At 46.7% G+C, this 22,785-nt stretch overlaps 1 protein-coding gene across 1 annotated transcript in view; it reads left to right on the forward strand.

The window, feature by feature from the left end:
- The window catches only part of LOC146812810 (alpha-2-macroglobulin-like protein 1), a 630,734-nt gene that overhangs the window by 93,178 nt on the left and 514,771 nt on the right, over nt 1–22,785 (forward strand). Inside the window, exons 8-10 of the mRNA XM_085615203.1 lie at nt 30–114; nt 19,950–20,061; nt 22,594–22,711. Of these exons, the coding sequence (XP_085471329.1) occupies nt 30–114; nt 19,950–20,061; nt 22,594–22,711 (315 nt within the window). The remainder of the gene's footprint in view (nt 1–29; nt 115–19,949; nt 20,062–22,593; nt 22,712–22,785) is intronic.

Consider the following 22,785-nt stretch of genomic DNA (forward strand, 5'->3'; position numbering starts at 1 on the left):
ACACTTCTCTTCTTTGCCTCAATGTTTAGTGCTCCCGAAGTTTGAAGTCACTTTTGTGGGACCATTCACGTTCTCTGCCTTGGCGAGGACATTTCAGCTAAAGGTCTGTGGCAGGTGAGTGGAGGCATGCCTTTGTCCTGTGGAGGAGGGGGCAATCCAGCAGTTAAGTATCTAAAGTTAATTGGTTTGCTTCGGTTAATAAAAACCATCAAAAATTACAAAATCAATCAGTATAAAACCAAATAGAATTAAACACTTGTATGGGTCAACATATTCGGCTTAAGCCATAAAAACAACCAATGAAAATCCTCATAAATATATTGTAAAGAAATGTCTGCCAATATAAAACAGTGTAAAGTTTATGCAAGTTCATCTGGATGTCCTCCACTCATCGACTACCAATATGAAGTTGTGTAAAGTGTATGCAAGTTCACCTGTATGTCCACACCATTTATCCCTAGGGGCAATGTCAAATAATCACTACGGATGGATCCCATATTTATATCTGCGTGTTAGTGATTTGTAAACCTTTTTGAGGCGTGCAGCGGGGTATCGCTTTTCGATCAAAAAAGCATGTGTGACATATTCGAGAAGTAGCGCACCCTCAGTCCTAGGGGAGCGTCCCCTGGATGCACTGCTGGATACCCACTGGGGGGGGGGGGGGGGGGAGTACTAAAATACTTGTTGATTTTTGTTGGATTTTTATTCACTTGTAAAATTTCTTCATTTTTTCGTATGATCAATCATGAAATTGCGGAATTCCATATTGAGGTGATCAATAAATCAGCTCATTAGACAATTCCTGTAGTTAGGAAGATCCCAATGCATGGCGGAAGTTGTCCATCAGGGGATATCAGTTTGTGTTTAATCCCGTTGGGTCAATAGCACCGCGTCCCAGTCATCCGCCATAACGCTGTCGTAAAATAATAAAATATGAGGAAACACATCGAATATATGCTTGACCAGATTGTGCACACAAATGCAACGCAGTGGCATCCTAGCAGACATATATTCCATACATTTAAAAGAATTGCACGAGAGATTATGGGTGCTTCTCACTTAGGCATTTAATCAAGGCTGCTCTACATGACCTTATTTGTAACGATTAAAGTGCTTGCATAAATAGTGGTGGCATGCATCTATCAAATGTGGGCCTATTTCAGCTCACCAAACTGTGTACATGAATAATTCGATTGACTTTGAATACAAATCAATGCAGTGGTATTCTAGCGCATTCATATTCCAGGAATTTAACAAAATTACACGAAAGTGGCGGGTGCTTCCCACTTAGAAATTGAGTCAGGGGCGCCCTACATGCTGCTATTTGTAAAGTGTAAAATTGCTTGCGTAAAAAGTGTCTACGTGCATCCATCAATTTTGAGCAAACATGTAAAACGTGAATTACCGATTCTTTTTTATATCCGCTTAAGCGACAAGATTGTGTTGTTCAAGTGCACTACAAATGTGTAATCAATGCTTTTGCGGGACGATCACCCATCCTTAACCTCATGCACTTGAACTAATTGTAATAATGAGGTGCTCAGGTAAGACTGTGGGTGTTTGCAGACCTAAGAGTCTATAAGCATCCATGCATGAGCTTTCTTGGTGAACTGATCTTTGTCCTCCAGGTGTGAAACAAGTCTCACTGACCTGTTTATCACTTGCTTAAATGGAGGACCGAGTCGGCAGAGTCCCATAGTAAGTAAGCCCCAAGGAGCTCAATGCAGAGGATAGATACTCTCCCATGACTTATTTTTTTCCCAGTTCCAATTTCTGCCCAGATGAGAGAGGCCAAGGAAGGTTCAGGTGCTCGTTCAATTCTTTTGCAGAATTGAATAAATACGCCTGGGTGCAAGAAAGTTTGGCATACTAAGCAAATATCTGGGAGAATCTGCGAAAGAGGAGTATTGGTTTGCAGTCTTAAAAAGAAGCCTGTTGATATTCACTTGAAGTGCCTCTAAAATCTTTGGGGCATTTATGGGAATCGTGGATCAGGGCAGCGAAGCATGTTACCTAGCTGCGCTGCCCTGCGTCACTGGGAAAGGGCAGGAATGCACCGTATTTATCGAATACGGTGCATTCCTGTCCTTTCCCCTTGTGCTAGCGCCATTTCGGCAGTCTAGCACCAATGCAGGTACCCTTGAACCATGATGCAAGAGTGTCTGTATCGTAGGCAGGATTGTTTTTGTGCAGGAAGGGGCACCTTCCTGCAGAAAAACAATCCATAGGGGTGTTGGGATTGGTGAATACGATGTCAATGAATGTCATGATATGTGCAGGCCCGACAATGTCAATTCAGAAAATACAATGTGAATGTTTAGCACAGCCTGTGCACACATAACCTATGCAATGTCAATGTATACCGTAACTTGTGCCCGCACAGCAGCTCCAACATCAGCAATAATTATACCAATGAATGTAATGATCCATGCTTGTATATTTTTTTTTATCTTTTTTTATTGGTAGTATGCATGTGAGGATCAATGTACAGACATCATATTACCAGCATCAATGTGGTATATTGTTGCCCAGTTGTAAACAGCAGCTTAGCGCCGTTCCCAGCTCATGAAACGCTACCTTTAGGAGGTGCCATAAAGGAGTTTGTTTTACAATGTAACCTAGGCCATAATGCTGGTAACATTTTCTATGGATCTTTAATATCCCACTATCACAATAGTTAATTTCTAATTGCTTCCTGTAATCACATTACTACTTTTTTGATTTGCGTTTTTCTAAAACGGAAACAAAACAAAACAAACAAACTTCTATTTGACAGCTCCTGGCGAAATGGGTGACCCTCCCCAAATTGAAGTAGTGTGTCTTTCTTCAGTATTTGGGCAAGGTTCTAGTGTGGTGCAGTATCTCATGTCTCTGACCCCTATACACAGTAGTGGATACATCTGTGCTGGGGATCGGGGGCATGTGCTGGGGGGTACACTCCTAAGGTGGACTGGCAGTGAGGGCCTAGCTTATGTGTGGGGCTATCAAGGCAGGAGCCTGGGGGCCTATTGGATCAGGGCGTGGGCGTATATGTGTCACTAGGGTACCGCCCCTACGTGGGTGAAGTCCAGGTGCTATTGCCACTATAAGCCTACAGGGAGGAGGGGATGTGGGGGCCCAAGCAGGGAGTGGGGGGTGTCTAGCATGGAGCCATGTCACGTGGGTGGCCTCGTATCATCCCCAGAGAAGTTAACACTGGTCGTGATTTGCCCCCTGCGCGAGGTCCATCATGATACTCCAGATCTCCAAGTCCCTGTATGTTTCAATTTCAAAAAGCTTTATTTCGATAAAAATTTATATCATAAAAGCATTGATGTGCAGGCATATGAGGTGCAATACATCAAAAAGAGGGACAAGACTTCTTGACGCCGAGGTAAAAAATATAACAGTTTAAAGAATGTGCTTTAAAAATCAAGTTAAGATATATCATTTAGAAGTAGAAAGTGTTACATTTCATAATTAGAAGACAATTTCGCTAAAATATCAGTGCATTAAAAACATGTTCAAAAAGGATTCATTGTTGTGAGTGTAAACTTTTAGCCCTAATGTTCCAAGCCCACCCGAAAAATTTTGCCACACCACAGACTAGCACTAGACTGGTATTAGAGCGTAATATTCTCAGTGCAACCCGATAGTTTGGCGTGCCCAGCAATCGACATACAGGACCCAACCATCGACTTCTTGGTTTTTTGTAAGCTGGGCATTCAAACATGATGTGCGCCATATTTTTCACCAACCCTCTGCAGCTCGGGCAGGTGGGCGGGGTTTGGTGGGGTGGCTTCCATTTGCTCATACGCTTGCGGGTTGGCAGTGTGTCTAGTCTAAATTGGATGTACAGTGATCTATCTCTGGGGTTCTGTACAAAATCTAAATACGGCTCAAAGCTGACTGCCTGTTTATGTGTATAGAAAGCTTCAGTCAGACTGCCTAGGTGGGGGCTACTAGATTCCTGGGTGTCTATCCATGACCAATAAGCTTTCTTCAGGACTGCCTTACTCAGGGGTGCACCTTGCTCCCAGACTTCTCTAAGGCCTAGCGACAGGAGAGACTTCTTCATGCAGCGTAACCAGGGAATTTTGTGGGACCCCGGGGAGTTTATTATTTCTCTTAGGCCCTCAGTGTATTTCGCTAGTTCTGGGGTACGCCATAATCGAGCCCAAAAGAGCAGGGGGCGTAATCTTGCCATGTCTTTTATCGTGCGTCTACCCAAATCTCTTAAGAGAGGATTGAGTGGGGTTCCCCTTGGGAGTGAGACCAGCTCTCTCCTAAATTTATTTTCAGACCTGGAGATGTCCTCGAGATTGTCGAAGCCCCAGAGTTCGGTACCGTACAGTGCCGAGCATACAGCTTTAGCCTGGTAAATCACCAGCGCGGGAGCGATTGGTCTACTATGCGACATACGGTGTTCTTTGCTAATTGTTCCCACTACCCGTTTATGATTTAGCAGCATTTTGTCAATATGGGGTCTCCAGCTCAAACTATCAGAGATTCTTATGCCAGGATAGTCAATATTTTGACGAACTCCAGGGGTACACCGTCAAACTTGAGGGTGGCTTTAGATGGTTTTCTTAAATTAAATGAGAGAAGCTTGGTTTTTAGGGTATTAATACTCAAGCCTCTCTGGATACAGAATGAGTGAAATCTGTCCAGGAGCTTTTGCAGCCCTGCCGGGGTTTTAGAAATTAGCAAGGTGTCATCAGCGAATAATAGTGTGGGGACTCGGTCACCAGCCAATGCCGGGGCGTCAGCGGGGATGTCTTGTAGGAATTTCACCACCCCGTTTACGAACAGAGAAATGAGGGTGGGGGCCAGTACGCAGCCCTGTCGAACTCCCCTATTTACAGGGATCTTGGCAGTCTTCTGTGTCTGGGTCCCCCACCTCACCTGGGCGTAATTGCCTTCGTGTAATTGGACCAAAAGGTCGAGAACAGGGGAGGGCAAACCCAGATCCCTCAAGACCTGCCATAAGCGATCTCGAGGGACTAGATCAAAGGCGGTCTTCAGGTCTATAAATGCCAAATGGAGACTACCCCTACCAATCAGAAACCCCTTCCAATATAGCAGGAGGAGTCTGAAGACCTGGTCGATAGTACTTATGTTTGGTCTGAATCCCGCTTGGTAGTGGGAGAGAATATTATTCTCATTGACCCATAGCAGTATTCTTTCCAGCAGGACCCTGCCAACAACCTTCTGACCAGCGTCAATGAGGCTGATGGGTCGGTAGTTGGCAGGGTCCTCCCTGGAACCCTTTTTGAATATTGGGATCACCTCGGCTCCTTTCCAAGATTCTGGGACTGGCGACCCCTTAAGGAGAACATTAAGAAAAAAAGATAAAAACTTTGCCCACTGTTTGGGGTCCGATCTATACAAGTCGCCGGGGAGACCATCGGGTCCAGGAGCCTTTGCTGGGACTATTTTGTTGATGGCGATCTCAACTTCCGCCTCTGTGAAAGGATCATATCCCTCAGCAATAGGGGGTGTCATTGGAGTAAATACAGTGATCAAAGGGCTCTGGGTATCCTCCCCAGAATAGAGGTTCGCGAAGTGATCAAACCACTCCTGACTCGTGATATGGTTTGGGATTACATCGGGGTCACAACCTCTTGAGTGTCTGCAGAGGTTCCAAAAGGCGTTTCCATCTTTGGCCAGGCTCGCAGCCTTGAGAGCCAACCAGCGGGATTCCTCCCAAGCTTGCTTGGCTCCCAATACTGCCATTCTGTATTCTTTCCTGGCAATTTGTACTTGGTAACAATCGCGATTTTTAACGGCAAGTATTACATTGGTCTTTTTTTGCCTGCACTCGGTATTATACCAAGAATCAGGAGTTTTATACTTGGTGGAATTTCTAAAAGAAGTAGGTGCCAAGAAAAGTGACCCGATCCTCTCAACTGTATCTATGTAGATATTCCCTGCCCTAAGATACCCATCTATATCGTCTCTTACTCCCTGGAGTTCCATGGTTTTGTTTAAGAAAATCTCCTTGATGGTCAAAAGTTTCTGGTCATCAGAGGAGATTTTAGACCATTTGAGGTGTCTCTTGGAGTTTGATGGAATGACTTCCCTAGTGGACATGATAGGTACGGTGCCAGAACTTAATGAATCATGACACCAAGGGCTCTTTATGGTCAGGCACAGGGGGTTGTGATCACTATCAACGGTGGGGGTTATGACCAAAGCCACTGCATTTGGCCATAGTCTACAGTCAATCAGGATGTAATCAATTCGAGAAGGTCCCTGTATGTGTTCACATTCGTGCGAACCGATCTGAGTCGACGCTCCTCCGCTACCCCCCACTTCCGCAAGTCCGCCTTCCATTCCTCCGGGGTGGGGGTGTCAAGAGTACTCCCAAGAGGCATCGCTTAATTGAGGCTTCAATAGAGAGGTCTGTTGCTCTTTGCAGAGCTTCCGGCACTATGCTCCAGTAGGAGCCGAGCCTGGGGCAGTTCCAGGTCACATTAATAAAGTGAGCCGGGGAGAAGCCACACCTTGAGCCCTTTGGTGCATGCGTTGGGTCCAACCTCGCCAGGGGTGCAGGTGTCAGGTAACAGTGCTGCAGATAATTGAGCTGCGTAAGCTTGAATCGGGCGTTGCTCAAAACGTCTTGAACCAGCACCAAAGTGGATTTCCACTCCCCGTCCGTTAAGAGGGTGGGCAGGTCTTCCTCCCACCTCCTCCGTGTCTGGGCCATGTCTAGCCTGCGGTCTGTTTTTTAGGCCCTTGTACAGCCTGGATATTAATTCTCGAAAGGAGCCTGGGTCCAAGATTGTGCACAGCGTGCTTGATTCCTCTGGTTCCTTTGGGAATGTAGTCCATATTACCCAAAACGTGTGGGTTATCTTTGCATATTAGAGGAAATGGCCCTCTGGGACCCTGCAGTGCTCCCTGGCATCCTCAAAGGACATGAATGAGTCGTTGAGATAAAGATATCTAGCCATGGTGCAGCCTCCTGCATTCCAGCTGGCCACATTCATTACTGATTGTATCTGGTGGTATCCCGGAAGCCATTCCAGTGGGGGAGCACGAGCATAGGGGGCTTTTCGCAGCACCAGAGTCACCTCCCATTCCCAGGCCCAGGCAACCTGTTTCACTATGAATGGGCACTTCAGGGGAGCCCTGGCTCCCATCATCAGATACTTAGGTAGCTCTGCTTCCGGACACCAACTGGCATACAGTCTTTTTTCGAGCAGTAGCAGCTCCCATCTGCAGCGTTCGGAGACCCTTCTCAGATGCTGTTTGTAGTGCAGCCTGACCATATACTCTTAAGTGCATTATAACCAAACGGTAAATGCTAACTTTGGACTGGCTGTACGGAAACATGTCGTGTTTGGTGTCAAACACCTTGGAATCATACCCCCACACAAGTAACTGGTGTGGGAGTATGATCCCACCCTTCTAGAGGGAGAGACATGACTGTACTGGTCTACCCGGTAGAAACCTAATAGAGCCCTGGCATCACAAAATGGATGCTGCAGCCACAGACACGGGTCTGGCCTCCTGCTGCTGACCGAAACTCCGGCAGGGGAGGCCCAGACAATAGGTTTCCTGTCACAGGGACATGTAACCACCTCCCAGACAGGATTATGTGTATTGGGGCTGGGTGGGAGCACTCTCTGAGTGCTTTGAAGTCCTGCACTGCACATTTGGTGTCCCTGTGCATAGTCTAGCTCAAACCGGTTCAGGGGCTTCCAGCCCCTGCTCTGGCACGAAACAGGACAAAGGAAATGGGTGTAGCCACCCCTCTTTCCAAACCCTCCCATAGGTGGGTTTCCAGACTATGTCCAACCCCCTACCTTAGTATAAGTATGGGACCCTTGTCCTTAGGACTTTAGATTACCCTGGACGAAACTCTGAAGCTGAATCCTGGACCTTCAACTCTCTGCTCAAGACCAGAGGTCTGAAGAAATCTCCCTTGGGGTCAAGGTGTGACTCCCCTGCTTGTCAGGCACCAACAAAGCAATTTTCCGATCTGCATCATCGAAGCTCCCGCCGGACTCTGAAGTATTTGCAGCCCAGGAAGAGGATTTCCAGACACCTCAGAGGCCGACCCGAGTCCCTAGCAAAGCTGAGACCCGTAGCCCTAGTGAGTAGCGTGGAACTGGACCTCCTGGTCACCGTGCATTTCTGCAAGTGCATTGACTTCCTGACTTCTCTCGAAGTCGTGCTTGGGCTAACTTGTAGCCCCCATCTCGAGCACTGAATCCACTGAAGATTGTCAGCCTGGTCATTCCGAGTGACCCATGAACCACCATTTTGTGTTTTGTCTTGAGGTCCCTTCTCGATCCCTGGTCCGTTGACTGGTGGGTCCCTGAGGGGGTAACTTTGCATTTTCTTGGGCTTTCCTGGTTGCTCTGGACGTGCTCTGACTCCAAACCAAGTGTGAGTCCCACAGCCCTTGCTGGTCTGCACCGAAGCATCTTTCTTGTTTCTGCATGGGTTGCTGTTGCCAAGGCTTGTTGTGTCCAATCCAGGCATCGACATCCTTTGTGTCCTTCGAATCCAGCTCCTGGTTGTCCTCGACGCCTCCTGGTCCTCATGGCTGAAAAGTCAAGCTTCACCTCTTTCACCTGAAATCACCCGACATCGATGGGCATCTGCTCATCGCCTTCCTGGCCACTGGTAAGTGACCCAGACTCTGTCCCCTCTGCTTTCAGGGTCTTCTCATCCTCGATCCAGGCTTGGATCTCTTTGGACACTTCGCATCTTCACGGCAGCAGCCCTTCTTCGCCAGCTCCCATTGAAATCGACGACGCGACCCGACACCAAAAGACACCTATGTACCCGGCTTCCCTGGGTGAGGTAACACGAGTACTCCGGTGCTCCCGTGGGTGCTAGCCCTAGAACTTCCTAAGTCCAAAAGGGTTTGGTCCTGACTCATTTCTAAGTGTCCCTAATCTTTACAAATCTAACTGCGACTTTCCCCATAGAAGCTAACGGGAGCTCGCGGCTGTGTTCACACACTGCACACGGCCCCTGTGGGTCCCCTATGTCACTATCTTGGGTGGTTCCTTGGGGTCCCAGTAATTCTACAGGCTCTAGGCCTTGTGTCTAGTTAAGTCGTGGTTCTTACCACTATTTTAGTATATATGTTTTGGCTCACCCCTAGGGCCTGACGTGTATTTGTGCTATTTTACTGTGATTATTGAAGTGTAATTTATGTGTTATGACCTCTAGTCTCATAAAGAGACAAGGAGGGTGTGTTTAGTAATAAATACATATATTTTATATATATACCTGGTGTGGATATCTTTCATTTAGTGAGTCAAGAGATTATAGACTGGAAAAACAAGCTGCTCTCCATAGCTACCACTAGGATAGCTTTCAATAAAGGTTGTCTTTCACCTATAACCAATAAGGGGTTGTTTTGACTGATACAAGGTGCCCCCTATAATTAGTGGACAGCATATATCAGGCCAACTTCTCACATTGGTGGCAGCGGTGGAGATTTCAGCTTGCTATTGTTTTACCAGATAGTCTCAATTGAGTAACTAACTGAAAACCACTAAAGGTACCCTAGGTACATATAATACAAGCTTTAGAATACAGTATGTTCTACTGAGCTTAGGGTTGTGTGTTAAGGGATAGCACACCCTTTCTACAACTCAAGAGAGTTTAGTAGGCCACACTAGAGTAGGTAGTGCAATACACCACACCACACTAGTAATGTCTTCAAGGCCAGGAACCAGTAGGTCCTTGCCAGAAGCCAATGGGCTTCAAGATTCCCAGTATGATAGACTCCCATTCATGGAACTGAGAGCATTATGTACAACTAGGAAACTGAAGACAGGCAAAAGTCCAACCACCCAGCATCTCATAGAGGTACTCAGGCTGGATGACCTTAGTAGATCTTTAGGATCTGGTGGGGTAGGCAGAGTGGGTGGGACAGTACCCGAGGAAGGGATTAGGGGTGTAATTCCCCATGACCTGACCTCTGAGGCTGGCCAGGCAGATGACAATGATCTGGACCTGGAAAATCCAGCTCCCCTAGACAGTGATGGAGAGGTCCATAATGGACCCCTCTTTGTTCCACCTGGGAGAGTTGGTGGTGGGCCAAGAAGGTCAAGATCTCCCTCAGTGGAGTCTAACCATTCTAACTCATCTATAGGGACCTCAATCTCCTCTCATAGGAGGGAAACCTCTCAGGAGAGAAGGGAGAGACTGCTCAAGTATGAGGAAGCTCAGCTTGAAATCAGAAGAAAGCAGGTAGCCCTAGATTAGGAAGCCCTAGAGCTCTAAAGAGCTAGAAAAAAGTTGGGACTAGAGTCCCATGGTGGTAGCAACATCCCTAGAGATAGGGAGAGGTCTTTTGACCATAGAAACCTGAATGAGATTGTCCCTCCTTACCAGAGTGGGGATGACATCCACAAATGGATAACTGCACTGGAAAGGGCCTGTAAATTACAAAGGGTCCGCCAGGAGCAGTGGGCAGCAATCTTATGGCTCTCCTTTGCAGACAAAGATAGAGATAAACTCCTCACTGTTAGAGAAGAGGAGTCAGATGATTACAACAGTCTGAAGAGTGCCTTAATTGATGGGTTTGGCCTAACCACTGAACAATACAGGTTAAAGTTCAGGGATACCCAAAAAGCCCAGACTCAGGACTGGGTAGACTTTGTAGATTGTGCTACTAAGGCTCTGGAAGGTTGGTTCCTTGGCAGTAAAGTACATGACTATCAAGGATTGTGCAATTTGATTATGAGGGAGCATATCCTTAATAATTGTCAGAATCCGCTGTTGCACCAGTACCTGGTATACTCAGATCCGACCTCTCCCCAAGAATTGGGAAAGGAGGCAGACAAGTGGGTCAGAACCAGGGTGAGGCAGAAGGTACAGAACCAAAGTGGTGAACCCAAGAAGCAAGATCCTAAAAACTCTGAGAAGGGTGGGGAGAAGGGTAAAGACCAGAAGTCTTCACAAGGCCCCCAAAAATCTTCTTCAAATGGGGATTCACAGTCTAACAAGGGAAAAGGCCAAAAAAACCTTGGTGCAAAATCTGTAAGCAGAAACCTCACTGGACCAGTGACTGCACCAAGTCCAAAGAATCTACTCCAACCACCATTGCCCCTAAGGCAACTGTTCCCCTAGTACAGCTACAATAGGTGGTGGCAATGTCTGGAATAAGGGTGTAGTAGGGTTGACCCTGGGTTCTGAGCTGGACTCTGGCCAAATCAGGCTGTTTTTGTCTGTGATGGGGGCATGGATATGTCCCCCTTTGTGAGTCCCAGTAATCTGGGCAAATACAGACAACAGCCTTTAATAAATGGAGTAGAGCCTTGGGCATTCAGGGACACAGGCGCAAGTTTCACAATGGTGACAAAATATCTTGTGGATCCTGGGCAGATTATACTTGGTGAAATGTGCCAAGTGACCAATGCTAGTAATGTCAGCAAAAAACATTCTCTGGCAGTTGTTAACTTCTCCTGGGGAGGGGTAACTGGCCTTAAGAAGGTTGTGGTAAGTGCAGACCTACCAGTACAGTGCTTGCTTGGCAATGATCTAGAGACTTCAGCTTGGGCTGAAGTGGAGCTCAGGACACATGCAGAACTGTTAGGGATCCCTGCTCATGTCTTTGCTGTGACTAGGTCACAGGCCAAAATGTCTAAAGCTGGACAGGCCCTGGATTCTGGAGTAATGGACCAGGTGCCTCCCAAGAGGAGGAGCAGTAGGGTTAAGGCAGTGCCTTCCCACCTGGATCAGAATGCAGATCAGTCTCCTCTGGGAGATGATCTTGAGCCAGAGGAAGGAACTGTCCCAGAGGAGCTTGAAGCTGACCATGTTGAGTTCTTGGGGACAGGGGGCCCCTCTAGGTCTGATCTGAGCCAGGAGCAGAAAACCTGCCCCTCTCTTGAACCCCTCAGAAAGAAAGCTGCTGATGAGGCTGCTGGGAATGCTAGTGGCACCCATAATGTTTATTGGGATGATGGACTCCTTTACTCAGAGAGTAGAGACCCCAAGCCTGGTGCATCCAGGAGGTTGGTTATACCTCTGAGATTTAGGGGCTTCCTATTGACACTAGCCCATGATATTCCCCAAGCAGGACACCTGGGCCAGAACAAGACTTGGGACAGAATTGTCCCTCACTTTCACTGGCCCCACATGTCTGAAGACACTAAAGGAGTTTTGTCGATCCTGTGTGACCTGCCAAGCCAGTGGCAAGGCAGGTGGAACCACAAAGACCCCCCTAATACCACTACATGTGGTGGGGGTTCCCTTTGAGAGGGTTGGGATTTACATTGTTAGTCCCGTGGATCCTCAAACAGCATCTGGGCACAGATGTATACTGGTGGTAGCGGATCATGCCACCAGGTACCCAGAAGCAATTCCCCTAAGGACCACTACAGCACCTGTGGTGGCAAGAGCTGTCTTGAGTGTATTCTCAAGAGTAGGCTTTCCTAAAGAGGTAGTATCTGACGGGTGCAAACTTCATGTCTAGTTACTTGACTGCTATGTGGAAGGAGTGTGGAGTGAACTACAAGTTCACCACACCCTATCACCCACAATGCAATGGTTTAGTTGAAAGGTTCAACAAAACCTTAAAGGGCATGATTAAACGACTTCCAGAAAAGCTTAGGCGAAGATGGGACATTCTCTTGCCCTGCTTTTTATTTGCATACAGGGAGGTACCTCAAAAGGGGGTTGGTTACAGCCCTTTTGAACCTTTGTTTGGTCACCCTGTCAGGGGTACATTGTGTCTGGTTAAGGAAGGATGGGAGTTACCTCTGAAGCCCCCCAAACAGGACATAGTGGACTATGTACTTGGTCTCCGCTCCAGGATGGCTGAGTACATGAAAAAGGCAACCAAAAACCTTGAGGCTAGCCAGGAATTACAAAAAGCCTGCCATGACCAAAAGGCTGTACTTACTGTCTACCAGCCAGGACAGAAAGTGTGGGTGTTGGAGCCTGTGGCCCCAGCAGCCCTCCAGGACAAATGGAGTGGCCCCCATACAATTGTTGAACAGAAATGGGAGGTCACCTACTTGGTGGACTTTGGCACCCATAGGAGTCCCCACAGGGTACTTCATGTCAACAGACTAAAACCATATGTTGACAGGGCAGACATGGCCACTGATTAAGGACAGGAGGAAGAGAGTGACCCACTCCCTGACCTGCTTTCTCAGAACCCTGATGATGGGCCAGTTGATGGTGTAGCCTTGGCAGACAGCCTCACTGCCCAGCAGCAAACTGACTGCAGAAAACGTCTCAGCCAGTTCAGACATATGTTTTCTCTGACTCCAAGTCAGACCACCTGGTGCACTCATGAAGTGGACACTGGGGACAGTCTGCCTGTGAAGAATAAGATCTACAGGCAACCTGACCATGGCAAGAGAGAGATGAGGTTTTGTGTAGACTACAGGGGTCTCAATGCAGTCAATAGGACTGATGCCCATCCCATCCCCAGGGCAGATGAGCTAATAGACACTTTGGCCTCAGCCAAGTTTCTAAGCACATTTGACCTGACAGCTGGCTACTGGCAGATCAGACTAGCTGATGATGCAAAGCCAAAGACAGCATTTTCTACCCCTAGTGGGCACTATCAATTTGTGGTAATGCCCTTTGGTTTGTTTGAAGAATGCACCTGCCACTTTCCAAAGGTTGGTGAATCAAGCCCTTACAGGCCTGGAAGACTATAGTGCAGCATATCTAGATGATATTGCTGTCTTTAGCTCCACCTGGGAGGATCACCTGGTCCACCTGAGGAATGTTTTGGAGGCCCTGCAAAAAGCAGGCCTAACTATCAAGGCTACTAAGTGCCAGATAGGGCAGAGTCAGGTTGTGTACCTGCGCCACCTTGTAGGTGGAGGCCAGGTTCAACCATTACAGAGCAAAATCCAGACCATAATGGACTGGGTTGCTCCCACTACCCAGACTCAGGTGAGAGCCTTCTTAGACCTGACTGGGTACTATAGAAGATTTGTCAAGGGGTATGGATCAATAGTGACACCCCTGAATGACTTAAGCTCTAAGAAAATGCCCAAAAAGGTTCAGTGGACAGCTAGCTGTCAAAAGGCATTTGATGACCTGAAGCAGGCCATGTGCACTGCTCCCATTCTGCAAAGTCCTGACTACTCCAAAACGTTCATTGTCCAAACAGATGCATCTGAGTTGGGGGTAGGGGCTGTACTGTCACAGTTGAATGATGAAGGTCAGGATCAACCAGTAGCTTTCATAAGCAGAAGGTTGACCCCAAGAGAGAAATGTTGGTCAGCCATTGAGAGGGAGGCCTTTGCTGTAGTTTGGGCTCTGAAGAAGTTGAGGTCATACTTATTTGGTACTCACTTCATTGTTTAGACAGACCATAAGCCCCTCTTATGGCTAAAACAGATGAAGGGTGAAAATCCCAAATTGCTCAGGTGGTGCATTTCCCTACAGCGGATTGACTATACAGTGGAACATAGACCTGGGAGTAACCATGCCAATATAGATGGACTCTCCAGATATTTCCACTTAGAACATGAAGACTCAACTGGTCAAGTTTAGTTTAATGTCTCTGCGTTTGGGGGGGGTTTGTGTAGGAGAGTAGGATCTGCTTCACATGTTTAGCCCCACTTTTTGCTGGTGTTTCACTGTTTTTCTACTTTAGTCTGGCTGGGACTCTTGCTAATCAGGGCCCCAGCCTAGCTGCTTCCTCCTTAAAATGATTCCATGTACTTTAGGTACAGTTCAGATTCAACTCCTCTACCTAGGGTAGAGGAGTTGGCCTAACGGCTAGGGCGCTCGATCTCGGACCTGGGGAACTGGGTTCGAGTCTCGGTAATGACGCTGGACATCCTGTGATTCTGGGCAAATCACTTAATCTGCCCGTGCCTAACAAAGAATGAATGTGTATCCTCATGTAACGTAACTGGTGCTATGTAAAGCGCTCTGATACCTGATTGGATTCAGGTCAGGTTCACGCTATATAAAACTCAGCATAAAAAAAAACTGAGGTGCCCTTGTAAGCCCCTAGTGGATGGTATACTATGTACCCAGGGTATAGGTACCCCAGAGGCCTACCAGGGGCTGAAGCATGTATTATGCCACCCCTGGAAAGCCACCCAAAATGACACCACGGGTCTGCTACTGCAGCCTGGGTAAGGTGGTGCATGCACCCCTTACTGAGATATAGGTCCACTATATCACACCATATAAACACATATAAACCTATCAGTCACTCCTATGGCAGGCCTTATCAATCCTGAAGGAAGAGTGCTTGGTTCTTATGTGAGAGGGTGCCCCTGCATGAGCAGAGCCCCTCTGCAGCATTCAGAGACCCTTCTCTGATGCTGTTTGTAGTGCAGCCTGACAATATACTCTTAAGTGCATTATAACCAAACTGTAAATGCTAACTGGCTGCACGGAAACATGTCGTGTTTGGTGTCAAACACCTTGGAATCATACCCCCACATCAATTCCTTATGTGAGAATATGATCCCACCCTTCTAGAGGGAGAGACATGGCAGTACTGGTATACCCAGTAGAAATCTAATAGAGGCCTGGCATCACAAAATGCATGCTGCAGCCACAGACACGGGTCTGGCCTCCAGCTGCTGACCGAAACTCCGGCAGGGGAGGCCTGGACAATAGGTTTCCTGTCACAGGGAGGTGTAACCACCTCCCAGACAGGCTGATCTGTATTGGGGCTGGGTGGGAACACTCTCAGAGTGCTTTGAAGTCCTGCTCTGGGGGCACATTTGGTGTCCCTGTGCATAGTCCAGCTCAAACCGGTTCAGGGGCTTCCAGTCCCTGCTCTGGCATGAAACTGAACAAAGGAAATGGGTGTAGCCACCCCTCTTTCCAAACCCTCCCATAGGTGGGTCCCCAGAGTATGTCCTACCCCCTACCTTAGTATAAGTATGGGACCCCTGTCATTAGGACTTTAGATTACCCTGGACGAAACTCTGAAGCTGAATCCTGGACCTCCGACGCTCTACTCAAGACCAGAGGACTGAAGAAATCTCTCTTGGGGTCAAGGAGTGACTCCCCTGCTTGGCAGGCACCAACAAAGCAATTTGCCGGACTGCATCATCGAAGCTCCCGCCGGACTCTGAAGTATTTGCAGCCTAGGAAGAGGGTTTCCAGACATCTCAGAGGCCGACCCGAGTCCCCAGCAAAGCTGAGACCCGCAGCCCTCGTGAGTAGCGTGGAACCGGAACTCCTGATCACCGTGCATTTCTGCAAGTGCATTGACTTCCTGACGTCTCTCGAAGTCAGGCTTGGGCTGACTTGTAGCCCCCACCTCGAGCACTGAATCCACTGAAGATTGTTGGCCTGGTAATTCCAAGTGACCGTTGGGCCGCCATTTTGGGTTTCGTCTCGAGGTCCCTTCGCAATCCCTGGTCCGTTGACTGGTGGGTCCCTGAGGGGGTAACTTTGCATTTCCTTGGACTTTCCTGGTTGCTCCAGACGTGCCCTGACTCCCAACCAAGTGGTGAGTCCCACAGACCTTGCTGGTCTGCACCAAAGCATCTTTCTTGTTTCTGCGTGGGTTGCCGTTGCCAACGCTTGTTGTGTCCAATCTGGGCACCGATGTTGCAGCACTCGACATCCTTTGTGGGACAGCTCTAATCCAGCTCCTGGTCATCCTCGACGCCTCCTGGTCCTCGTAGATGAAGAGTTAAGCTTCACCCCATTCACCTGAAATCACCCGACATCGGTGGGCATCTGCTCATCGCCTTCCTGGTCACTGGCAAGTGACCCAGACTCTGTCCCCTCTGCTTTCAGGTTCTTCTCATTTTCGATCCAGGCTTGGATCTCTTCAGACACTTCGCATCTTCACGGCAGCAGCACTTCTTTGCCAGCTCCCATTGAAATCGATGACACGACCCGACACCAAAAGACACCTATGCACCCGGCTTCCCTGGGTGAGGTAACACGAGTACTCCAGTGCTCCCGTGGGTGCTAGCCCTAGAACTTCCTAGGTCCAAATGGGTTTGGTCCTGACTCATTTCTAAGTGTCCCTAATCTTTAAAAATCTAACCGCGACTTTCCCCATAGAAGCTAACGGGAGCTCGCGGCTGTGTTCACACTCTGCACACGGCCCCCATGGGTCCCCTGTGTCACTACCTTGGGTGGTTCCTTGGGGGCCCAGCGATTCTACAGGCTCTAGGCCTTGTGTCTAGTTAAGTCGTGGTTCTTATACCACTATTTTAGTATATGGTTTGGCTCGCCCCTAGCGCTTGACGTGTATTTGTGCTATTTCACTGTGATTATTGAAGTGTAATTTATGTGTTTTGACCTCTAGTCTCATAAAGAGACAAGGAGGGTGTGTTTAGTAATAAATACATATATTTTATATATATACCTGGTGTGGATATCTTCAATTTAGTGACTCAAGAGATTATAGACTGGTAAAACAAGCTGCTTTACATTCCTTCAAGACTTAGCCTGAAGGCTACTCTCCATAGCTACCACTAGGATAGCTTTCAATAAAGGTTGTCTTTAACCTATAACCAAAAGGGGTTGTTTGGACAGATACAGGGTGCCAGCCGCGGCCCGTGGAGGGAGTTCCGTGGGGTGGAAATGCGGGGCGGGGGAGGGGCAGGCTGGGGGGGTACTAAACACCGGAATATGGATAATAAGAGGTAAGTAAACAATTAGATTAATAAAACGAATTTCGTAGCGCGTGCTACATCGCATTTTGCGATGCAGGGAGCGCAACGAAATTCGTTGTATTTATTTAATTGTTTACTTACCTCCAATTATCCATATTCTGGTGTTTAGTACCCCCACCCTGCACCTCCCCCGCCCCGCCTTTCCGCCCCACGGAACTCCCTCCACGAGCTGCGGCTTCAGGGTGCCCACTATAACTAGTGGACAGCATATATCAGGCCAACTTCTCAGAATCCCAGTTTCATTTATTGGGTGGGGCTAGCATGAGTGCTGGAAATGGAAAAAAATTACGCCATGATCCCTAAATTGGGGGCTAAGGGGCGTATTTACAAGAAATTGGCACAGGGCAGCACCACAAGGGTTTATGTTGTGCCACCCTACGCCAATTTGTAAGTACAGGAATACACTATATTTACAAGATACGGTTCATTCATGTCCTTACAGCCAGTGCCGGCACACATTTTGCAGCTGTGTGCCAAAGCAGGCCCCTTTGCACCATGGTGCAAAGGTGTCTGTCTTGTTGGCAGGATTGTTTTTGTGCAAGAATGGGCACCTTCTTGCACAAAAACAATACTGAGAGGTGTTTTCCTCTTAGTATGTGTGCTGCAGAATGCTGCACTCATAGAAAGGACAAAAGAGGAGAACTGAAAACATTTCTCCCCTTTACGCCTGCTCTGGGGAGGCGTAGGGTGCTGACGCATTCCCAGATTTATGCCATGTTGTAAATCTGGGAATGCGAACACCCACCGCAACAGCCATGTAATGCCTCCTACTCAGAATAAGGCAAGGGAGCGACTTGAGCTGGTTTGCCTTATTCCATATCTACGAGGCCATGCAAAGCCACGCAGGATGGTTTTGCGTGACTTAGTAGCTATGGGTCTTCATACTGCGCCTCCGGAGCATCATAAAAGTGATGCTCCAGAGGTGCAATTGTGCCGCAGGGGGCTTATAAATATGCCCCTAAGTGTTGACAGCAGAAGGTGGGCGGAGTCATGAAGAGCAGGAGCAGAATCTGTCAGTAAACTTATAAATTCATTTTTTTATAAAGCTCTGCTTCAAAAGGACTGACAACAAGGACAAATGAGATATTAAGCATTCATTGGGACCTTGTCATTTATTAATTTATAAAACATTTGGGCCATATGTAGGTACCTAAATACCGGTCGGTAACGTCCGAAAATCGGTAAATATCCCGTTACCGACCGGTATTTAGGCAATTGAGATGTAGGTGGCTGGGTTTCAGGATTCGGTAATTTACCGAATCGCAATTTTAAGAAATCGGTAAAATACCGATTCGGTAAATTACCGAATCCTGAAATCCTATGTAGGGGCACTCAAGTGAGTACATTTTTGGTTTCTGGATTCGTTATTTACCACCAACTACAAGTTGATGGTAAATAACGAATACCTTTTAAAATGCAATTTTGTGCTTTTTGAAAAGTGCCATGTGGCAGACATACATGCCCTTAGGGCATGTATGTGCGCCACATGTGCACACATGCACGATTCAGGGGTGCAACAGGGTGTCAATGTGACACCCTGCCACCCATGAACATGCTCCCCCTATTACCGATTCAGTATTTACCGAATCGGTAATAGTGAATGGCTTCCCAGTCATTCCTATGGTCCTCCAGGCCCATAGGAATGAATTGGAAGGGATGCATTATTACCGATTCGGTAAATACCGAATCAGTAATACCGAATATTACCGATTCGGTAATAATTTCCGAATGTTTACCTACATTCTATTTACCGATTCATAAATACCGAATCGGTAAAATTCTGTATTTATGAATCGGTAAATAGGAATTATCTACATATGGCCCTTGGTGCCTCTCTCAAATTCTAGCAACATTATGTGGTTGTCAAATTGCTTTCTGATTGTTTTAGTTAAGGCTGGCAGCCACAAGGACCCCAGATATTGACTTTGTGTGTTGTCTGAACACAGGAACATATGGAGTTACCCATATCTTTTGCCTGGTAAAATTGCTAAATTATTATCTCTTGTCCATTACTCATCTGACATTCTTGCAATGCATACAAATGTCTTGCATATAAAGCCTGAAAAAGTTAAAAACCTAACCTGTCCCCTGTTCTGCCCTTATCCCAGCCCCAAACCGCACACCTAGGTCACTGCTCCATCTGGTGAGTGCCTGCACTTATGTTTGTTTCTTTTGAAAATATTGCCTTTCAAGTGAGCCAGGGTCATGTAAATATAGGCTGGGGGACCCCAGCACTACAAATGAATGCTATTTACGACCTCCACTGGAGCTTTTTGGTGTGTTCCCTCTGTTAATGGCGGTATATACCACTTCCCGTGTGCCTTTCTTAACTGACAGCCTTTTTCTTTTCTTCTTGAACAGATACACATATGGAAAGATGGTGTTCGGACTAATGACAGTTGTTTTAGTACGCAAAAGTTACTTTTTTTATGGACAGGACCAGGGAAGTGTCCGCAAACTCTACACAGCCCAGGTAAGCACACTATGGGAACATTATGTAGTGGAATTTCTGAGGGGAGAAACAGTGAAGAACAAGAAATAGAAGAAGGACTGTTGCAAGTTGTCCTTCCTAGGAATGCAAAGGGTTCTGCCAGATGGGTTGCAGGTGACATGAAAAAATAGATTCTCCTGTAGAAATTTTGAATAAAACAGGAGTGCTTCTTAGACAGAAATCCTGGCAGGCAAGACCCTTTTTTGGAAGTCTCCAATTTCCGCTTTGCCAGAATTTCATGGGTAAATCTCGAATTGTTGTAAACTACCCCCACATAGAAAATAGGCCGATGTGCAGATTTGTTCCTCGAAGAGTGCTGTAACCTCAGGCATGTTTTTTAAAATCTGTTTTGAAAACCTCTACATTTTAAGTGTGTTTGCCACATGTCTGATGGTTATTTAAAAAATACACCCTCTTTTTTTTTTTAACAACAGATTTTATTTGTCATTTGCCCATTGGAAGCAGGGCTCTGTAACCCAGAGAATACTGCCGCATAGAAGTACACAGTAACACATCGCAAAGGACATTATTCAGAGCAAAAGAACGTAACTCCCAAACAAAAGAAAGCATACATCTAAGGAGTGAACTCGGATCCCCCCCCCACCACCCTCCCCCCCACGAGTTGCGCTCGACTCCCTACAAACCACAGACCAACCCACACCCAGTGATCACAGAAAAAAAAACCAGGAATGACAAGCTATCTGCCCCAGCAGGGGCCCACCGCACCCGGAACCCCCTCGCCCACCCGTGACTTCCGACGGTGCAATGCACCCTCTTTTTGAGGATACCATTTGAAACAATAATTCATTATGAAACCTTTGCCCAATCCTATTTGAGTGATCCAGTGTGAGACATTGTCAAAAATACAGAATTACATCTGAAACCTCGGTTTACAGTGAATGGTATTGTGGGTAATGGGGGTAATACCCTTAAATGTGAATGTTTGGTGATCAGGGCTGATGAACAAGAGATCTTTATATCATATGTCATTTTATGTGAGAAATTTTGGGTAATTCTGGGAAACGTGGATTGGTAACTGCTAGGAAATTGTGGGTAATGCATACATTTGATGTATTCATGAATATAGTACATTGTAAGTGATGCCAAACATATTTTTGAGTGCAAAAGGCCTAGCTAGAAGAGTTGTGGGTAATGCAGAAACACATGGGCATGAAAAATGTTGGTGATAAAATTGAGTGCCTGAGAATGAAGCATTCTGTGATATATGGTTCCTACAAATATAGCAGGACTGTGCCTTAGGCCATCGCGAACTTCATAATATAGAAACTTAGTCTACAAATACCATCCAAGAGTGTTGGTGGGTTTCAACTAGCTCACAGTACTACATCCAACCCCTAAACCAAACAGGGTAACTGATGTTGATGGCAAACTCAAACATGACACTCTGATTCTCAAGGAATCTGCGGAAACACATCAAACCCTTTGGTTTGTCACTCTTGCACATCCAAGGTAAACACAAGAAAGATATGACAATGCATTTTCAAATATTTGTTGAAATGATCGTGTTCTTGCATAAAAAGCATGAGCTAGTATTATTAGAAAGATGAGACATATTACTTTAATCAGCATTGTTAGAATGGTAAAAATGATGAACAATTCAATCAAGTCAATTGTTGCTAATGTTTTCCTACACCTATCTGTCCCTACACTATACTAAAGAGAGCATAGCAATAGCTTTATTCTGCCAGATCAATTGGACTAGCCTAACAGCCTTACCTTGGTCGTAGGTGTCAGGAAGTTGGTTGCAGTGCACAGGTTATCTTCCTTAGCAGGATGGAGGCCAGAGTCAGTAGTGCTGCAGCGGTTCTGTGATAATTCCCAGCATGGAAATGCTCTTCTCAAAGAGCCTTGGAACTGAAACTGGTTATTTAATAAAATCTGTTCTTATCAACTGTGTCAGAGGGGCATAGCAGCTCATTTGGTTTTGTTTAGCTGAAATAAAGTGTCTCCTAACGAACACAGAAAGAAAGAAAACAGTGTCATTGTGTTCATCATGTACAACCCTGGAACAGACTGTACAGGTCATTAGTGTCTATTGCAAATACACATTCACGCAATTGCTGAAAAGTTGAAAAATAGAAAAGTCTGTTAAAGGGCACAACGAGAAAGTGATGTCTGCTTAAGGAGTCGAATATAAAATGGAGAATACATGCAAGCCACGCCGCATCTGGGTAACACAGAAAAGCATGTTGGTGGGCGGTAGTGACTTTCGGCCTTGTATAAAGTTTGGGGATAGGGTACTCTGTCAAAACATTATGGCTATCCTGTCCACTGTATTACAAGTGCCAACGGCTATAATGCACTTGTATTATAGTGGGTGGGACATTTGCCACGTTTTTGACGGAATATCCCATCCGCCAACTTCCAAATAGGGCCCTATGTCTTTTCTAATTTGAAAAGGGTAGATTGTGGATCAGATCTCAAAATATGTCTTGTTAAGGACAAAGTTGACAGTCCTGGAGCCCCATGCATATAATGTGTTTTTACCTGCAGACGGATGAGAATGGCTGCTTCACACAACAGGTTGACACTAACGACTTCAACGTTACCTCTCCTGGGTACTTCAGCAACCAGATAGAAGCAACGGCAGACCTGCTAGAGGATGGCACAGGTATGTGGCAAACAAATTCGAGGATCACTGAAATTCCCATAGCCGACACCTGTTTATGAGAATAGATGTTTGGC

This window comes from Triturus cristatus, chromosome 7 (assembly GCF_964204655.1).
Source record: "Triturus cristatus chromosome 7, aTriCri1.1, whole genome shotgun sequence".
Classification (NCBI taxonomy): Eukaryota; Metazoa; Chordata; class Amphibia; order Caudata; family Salamandridae; genus Triturus; species Triturus cristatus.